Genomic DNA, 6,370 nt, shown 5'->3' on the forward strand with positions numbered 1-6,370 from the left:
ATTGTGAAAAGTTGTCAGAAGTGGCCTAAATTATTTAAAATATAGTCCAAAACATTTCAAGGTTACAGCCGCACTCACATCACTGCCAGTATAAATGAAGGCAAAAGTCGTATGTATGTACATACAAAAGTAGTATTAGTAAAGCTGGGTACTCACTTAGAAGTGGCTCGTCCACGATCCTCACGAGCACACTGCGAGCCACCTCTGTGCTTACAGCTTACAGCGCTTCACGCGCGAGCGCTTGCAGCGGGCTCATGCCTACGTACTCACTTGATACCGTATCTGATACGTTACGTGCTACACTGCTAAATGAGTACCCAGCTTAAGAATCGTTGTCTACTTTTCACCAATTAACATACCTTCTGGATCATTGACGTGACAAGGTGGTCGCATCCGTATTTTTAAGAGCGGTTGTTACTAAGCCACGAACATTTCGAGTGCCTGAATTAATAAGAGTAGGCGCAATACTGGGTTTTCTTATTTTATTGCACTAACTTTACCTAAACCTGAAGAAAGAAGCACTACTTATAAAGTAGGCATTTAGTTTCTTGCTACTTTTGGTAGGGACAACTAGAATCAATGTGAGTTATATTCATGACATCCTTAATGTTGTAAAAGCCGGAGTTGATATTTATATATAAGTATATTAATATTCTGAACAGTATTTTTTATGACACTCGATATAACAATGCATCCAATATTTTTGCAGAATCGCTACCAAACATGTGCATTCATTCAGCAATTCAGTCAATTTAGTCTCTGGTCTATCTTCTATGCATATGTTATCTGTGGTGTCAGTTTTGTGCACAGGTTTTGTGAGTGAGTGAGTTTTGCTTGTGTGTGTCTTGTTTTCATTTCCTTGATTTTATTCCATCAGAGTTAAAAATAAAGGTAACACCTTTGTGACTTAATTTATGATTTGTTTAATATATTTTGTAATAAGCCTCATTACAAATACTCACTTAGATCCTCTAATAAAGGTGCTAATTTAGGATTAGTGTTCAGGTGTTGATTGGTTGTGACCTTATTTTTATTAGGTAGGCAGAGTGAGATGTCGTCACCACGCCCGAAATCCCCTCGTACTCCCGTGTTACCTAAAAAGGAAGATAAAGAAGAATCGTTCTGGGACAAGATTGGAACCATTGGTCGCAAGAAGCGCATAAAAGAAGGTATGTGGTGATATCATGTTTGTCTTTTGTTTCTGTGTGATTCATGAAACACAGAAATTGGTACAATAAACAGTAGCAGGGTCAAGGATTATGTCGACGTTCGCTCTCTTTTTCAATACTCATTAAGATAATTACTAAGGATATTCGCCCTTCAGAGTACTCATTGATCACACAGCTGAATGTAGAATAGTCATTTTGATAGCTTCTCAAAATGTCATCTACTCATACCAAAACTATCAGAATATTTCATTGAATACAAGGTTAAGTAATAAACAAGCCATTTAACACATTAGGAAACCAAGTGGTTAACAGTACTAAAATTCCATAAATAAAACTCATTAAAAAAAAAATAAATTAATTTGTAAGTAGTTTAACTTGTTCTTTTGGTTTGTTCAAATAGTTCAAGATGTCCAGGCTGAAGGCAAGTTTGCCATTGACTCTCCAGGGAGCCCAACTGCTCCAGAAATACCACCTGAGGAGTACAGCTTGCGTAAGTTACACTACACCATATGTTTATGATTGATACAAGCTCAGTAAATATTACTTGCTCTATTTTCTGCACACATAATCTATTAAAAAAATATTCTAATTGTTCTATAGAGGGTATAAATATACTTGTTATGGGGTTTCCTTACGCTATGAGTATAATATGACTCACCTAGGCGTGGCTTAGTTATCCTACCAAACAATGTAATAACAAACAGGAAAAATACTGAAAAGGTATGTTTTTGCAATCTAAATTAATGTCTGTGTTGAATGTTTTAGATGACAATGAAGAAAGAGCCATAATCGAGCCTAGATCTCTCGATGATCCTCGAGTCAAAGAGCTGGTACAAGTACTTATAGATTGGATCAATGATGAACTTGCCACTCAAAGAATAATTGTTAAAGATATCAGTGAAGACTTGTATGATGGTCAAGTTCTGCAGAAACTCCTTGAGATGCTGACAGGCACCAAACTTGATGTGCCTGAAGTTACACAGTCTGAAGAAGGGCAGCGGCAGAAGCTAGCTGTTGTTTTGAGAGCAGTGAATCGGGTATGTTCTGTCACAGAACTAACAAATAACCTGTTTTCTATAATTTCTTCTGTTTATTTACACTTACTATTTACAGGTACTGTTTGGAACATCCAAACCGGTCCCTAAATGGAGTGTGGACTCTGTTCACTCGAAGAATGTCGTATCTATACTGCACTTGCTTGTTGCCTTGGCACGCCACTTCCGTGCTCCTGTACGTCTTCCTGAAAATGTCAGTGTCAATGTTGTTGTTGTGAAGAAGGATACTCCAAATCAACTGTCTCACAGGTACATCTACTCCTATTATGTATTGATTGTTTGTTGGTGTGTGTGTAAGTGAATAATACTAATACCTTGCTGTATAATTTCAGAACTTTTGTTGAAACCATCACAACGACTTATGATGACTTGGGAATGAAATGTGAAAGGGATGCATTTGATGCCCTGTTTGATCATGCTCCTGATAAACTGCAAGTAGTGAAGAAGTCACTCATAACTTTTGTTAACAAGCACCTGAGCAAAGTGAATCTTGAAGTGATGGATTTGGACACACAATTCCATGATGGTGTATACTTGTGCCTTTTGATGGGACTGCTGGAGGGATTCTTTGTGCCTTTATATGACTTCCACTTGATACCAGAAGATTTTGACCAAAAGGTTCACAATGTGTCTTTCGCTTTTGAACTTATGCAAGATGTTGGACTCGCTAAGCCAAAAGCAAGACCTGAAGGTAGGCAGAATTTTTACATATTTTCAAGAACTTTATATCGTGTGCGTTCGCGCAGCGGAATGTTGTTGAATTTAGAGATTTTAATTATGCAGATAATTAGTGTAAGACGTCCTATAATTGTGTATGGTAAATTAAAATTTGTGTATGCAGCCATTGTGGAGAAATTCACCAAAAACAGATTCCGCTGGGCGAACGTTGGCGAACGTTGTCCTGGCGGAACTTTTTTTAATCCATAGACTTTAGAAGAAAAGAGATGTGTCCGAAAATTAGTGTGTATTTGTGTATAATTGATTATGTATGAATGAAATCAGTGCATGCATAAACTTCGGAGAAATTCAAGTTTCCGCTACGCGAACGTTTGGCCATTAGCTAGTTTTCATATAAAGCGCTTACATAGAGAGCTGTAGATTTTTACATACGTTATTTTGAATTTGTTTATATTTGTTTAAAAAACAGATTTAGAAAAAGTCGTAGGGTTTAAAAGATAAAAATATAAACGTAAAATACACTTATTAGGTCTTAGTTCTTAAAGTATGCAGTTTGGGGTCTAGATTTTCACGTTTACACAAACCTTGTAAGTGTCTCCAACATGTTGCCAAGTATCAATGATGTTCCGTTAGTAATTAAAAAGTTATAGGATATTTTACCATGAACAGATAGTCACTAGATCACTGTTTACAAAGCAGTCGAATATCACGACGTTCTAAAGGAATTGCATGGTAAAATGTATGCCAATAATTAGTTTAATCATTCAACTATTCACTTGCAAAATTTCATGTCATTAAATTCAGTAATTAAAGAAAGACAATTATAATACTGACGGAGCATCGAAACCCTACATAATCCGACCAAGTTCGGATAGCTACAAAAAAGCGGCCGTGCCATATGGCTAAGCAACGTTCTTAACTTGGAAGGTTAGTATATTTATTAATATGGTACAGTTGCGTACACAAGCGCTAGGAAAAAATAAAACAATTGCATTTCTTCAATGAAAAATATTTTTTTAATAATAATGCCACTATCTACGACATTTTAGTTAAAATACGTAACGTTTATTAACGTTATTTTTAATCACGTAGTCAAGTAACTTATGTAAGTAATAATAATAAAAATATTTTTGTACACGGATATTTAAATAGAGAAGTACTTGTTAATTGAAGATTTATTTTTATCGTAGATAGTGGCATTTTTATTAAATAAATATTTTCAATCAAGAAATACAATTGTTTTATTTTTTCCTAACGCTTGTGTACGCAACTGTACCATATTAATAAATACTAACCTATCAAGTTAAGAACGTTGCTTAGACATATGGCACGGCCGCTTTTTTGTAGCTATCCGAACTTGGTCGGATTATGTAGGGTTTCGATGCTCCGTCAGTATTATAATTGTCTTTCTTTAATTACTGACATGAAATTGCAAGTGAATGTTGAATGATTAAACTAATTATTGGCATACATTTTACCATGCAATTCCTTTAGAACAGTGGTTCTTAACCGGTGGTCCGCGGACCACTGGTGGTCCCTGGAGGCATTCCAAGTGGTCCGCGAAGCTTAGCTTCGCGCCGTTGCTATACGTTATCTAACTTAATTTTTATCGACTAATAATTGTGAGCGGGGGTTTTCGCATGGACGTGTATCGGGTGTGTCTTACCTAGTCCCCCCATTCATGAAAATGTATGTTTGGGCTACATTTTACGTAATTTTGGTTTTGAGTGTTAAAAAATAATTAAAATTTCGCGCTCGCTTCGCTCGCGTATTCAGGAACTGTATGCCCTTGTTTTTGCATTTGTCAACAAACAAAAAGTTAAGAACGTTTGGGCTAAATTTTACGTAATATTTGGTTTAAGTCCGATAAAATTTCGCGCTCGCTTCGCTCGCGTATTCAGAAACTACATTATGGCCCTTATTTTTGCATTTGTCAACAAACAAAACGTTAAGTACGTTTGGGCTAAATTTTAAGTAATCTTTGTTTGAAGTCCGATAAAAATTTCGCGCTCGCTTCGCTCGCGCATTTGGAAACCATAAAGGCAAGTTTTTCTTTATTTGCATTTGTTTACCTACACAACTGCCGCCATGTGTTTAGCTTTGAGTAGAACTGACCCAAAAATTCAGATTTTTTTTTGATAAATAATAAAGAAATGAGTGCTAATTTAGGTAAACCGATGAGGTGGTCCCCGGCAAGACAAACTTTAGTTAAAGTGGTCCCTCGTGTCAAAAAGGTTAAGAACCACTGCTTTAGAACGTCGTGATATTCGACTGCTTTGTAAACAGTGATCTAGTGACTATCTGTTCATGGTAAAATATCCTATAACTTTTTAATTACTAACGGAACATCATTGATACTTGGCAACATGTTGGAGACACTTACAAGGTTTGTGTAAACGTGAAAATCTAGACCCCAAACTGCATACTTTAAGAACTAAGACCTAATAAGTGTATTTTACGTTTATATTTTTATCTTTTAAACCCTACGACTTTTTCTAAATCTGTTTTTTAAACAAATATAAACAAATTCAAAATAACGTATGTAAAAATCTACAGCTCTCTATGTAAGCGCTTTATATGAAAACTAGCTAATGGCCAAACGTTCGCGTAGCGGAAACTTGAATTTCTCCGAAGTTTATGCATGCACTGATTTCATTCATACATAATCAATTATACACAAATACACACTAATTTTCGGACACATCTCTTTTCTTCTAAAGTCTATGGATTAAAAAAAGTTCCGCCAGGACAACGTTCGCCAACGTTCGCCCAGCGGAATCTGTTTTTGGTGAATTTCTCCACAATGGCTGCATACACAAATTTTAATTTACCATACACAATTATAGGACGTCTTACACTAATTATCTGCATAATTAAAATCTTTAAATTCAACAACATTCCGCTGCGCGAACGCACACCTTTATATCACTTCTAATTTCTATTGGTACTAAAAAAGTACTTCTTTTTCAGATATCGTGAATCTCGACCTGAAATCTACTCTGCGAGTTTTGTATAATCTCTTTACAAAGTACAAGAGTCTAGCTTGAGAGCTACATTCAATTTTCATCACAAGTCCGTGTTCGTGCCTGATTTTTAATTTAATAAAAAATAATTATTAATATTATATTAGAATGTTAATGATATATTACAAATAATGTATGACGGTGCTTTACCTTAACTAAGTATAGATAAATATATTAATTGACTAACAACAAATTCTATCATTGAGACCTTTAAAAAATAATAAGAATTTAAAGAGAATATTCCTATATTGTTTGTGCAAGAAGAGGCCTGTGAAGATTTCGCTCAAATGTGATTAATGAATTAGGTATTATCATAGCATATTTAGAACAGGTCTATTGTATTAAAAATATTTCCCAACTTCCTGCACTCCGACAAAAAGTAGCTTTTAGCTTCTCTCAGGCTCCAAGACTCAACCACTACCTCAAGAAAATTTATTTTAAATTG

General features: G+C 35.3%; 1 protein-coding gene across 1 annotated transcript; it reads left to right on the plus strand.

The window, feature by feature from the left end:
• The first annotated feature begins 743 nt into the window (after positions 1-743).
• LOC110374269 (beta-parvin) lies at positions 744-6,118 on the plus strand. The gene is made up of 7 exons (XM_021331926.3): positions 744-891; positions 1,038-1,169; positions 1,570-1,659; positions 1,935-2,206; positions 2,283-2,473; positions 2,557-2,915; positions 5,873-6,118. The coding sequence occupies exons 2-7, from the start codon at positions 1,052-1,054 to the stop codon at positions 5,947-5,949; spliced, it is 1,107 nt and encodes a 368-aa protein (XP_021187601.1). The 5' UTR covers positions 744-891; positions 1,038-1,051; the 3' UTR covers positions 5,950-6,118.
• The last annotated feature ends 252 nt before the right edge of the window (positions 6,119-6,370 follow it).

Source organism: Helicoverpa armigera, chromosome 1, assembly GCF_030705265.1.
Source record: "Helicoverpa armigera isolate CAAS_96S chromosome 1, ASM3070526v1, whole genome shotgun sequence".
In the NCBI taxonomy this organism is placed as follows: domain Eukaryota; kingdom Metazoa; phylum Arthropoda; class Insecta; order Lepidoptera; family Noctuidae; genus Helicoverpa; species Helicoverpa armigera.

Coding starts and splice junctions, on each gene's coding strand:
- LOC110374269 (XM_021331926.3), top strand. CDS start 1,052: ATGTCGTCACCACGCCCGAAATCCCCTCGTACTCCCGTGTTACCTAAA. Junction 1,660..1,934: donor ACCTGAGGAGTACAGCTTGC/GTAAGTTACACT, acceptor TGAATGTTTTAG/ATGACAATGAAGAAAGAGCC. Junction 2,916..5,872: donor GCCAAAAGCAAGACCTGAAG/GTAGGCAGAATT, acceptor CTTCTTTTTCAG/ATATCGTGAATCTCGACCTG.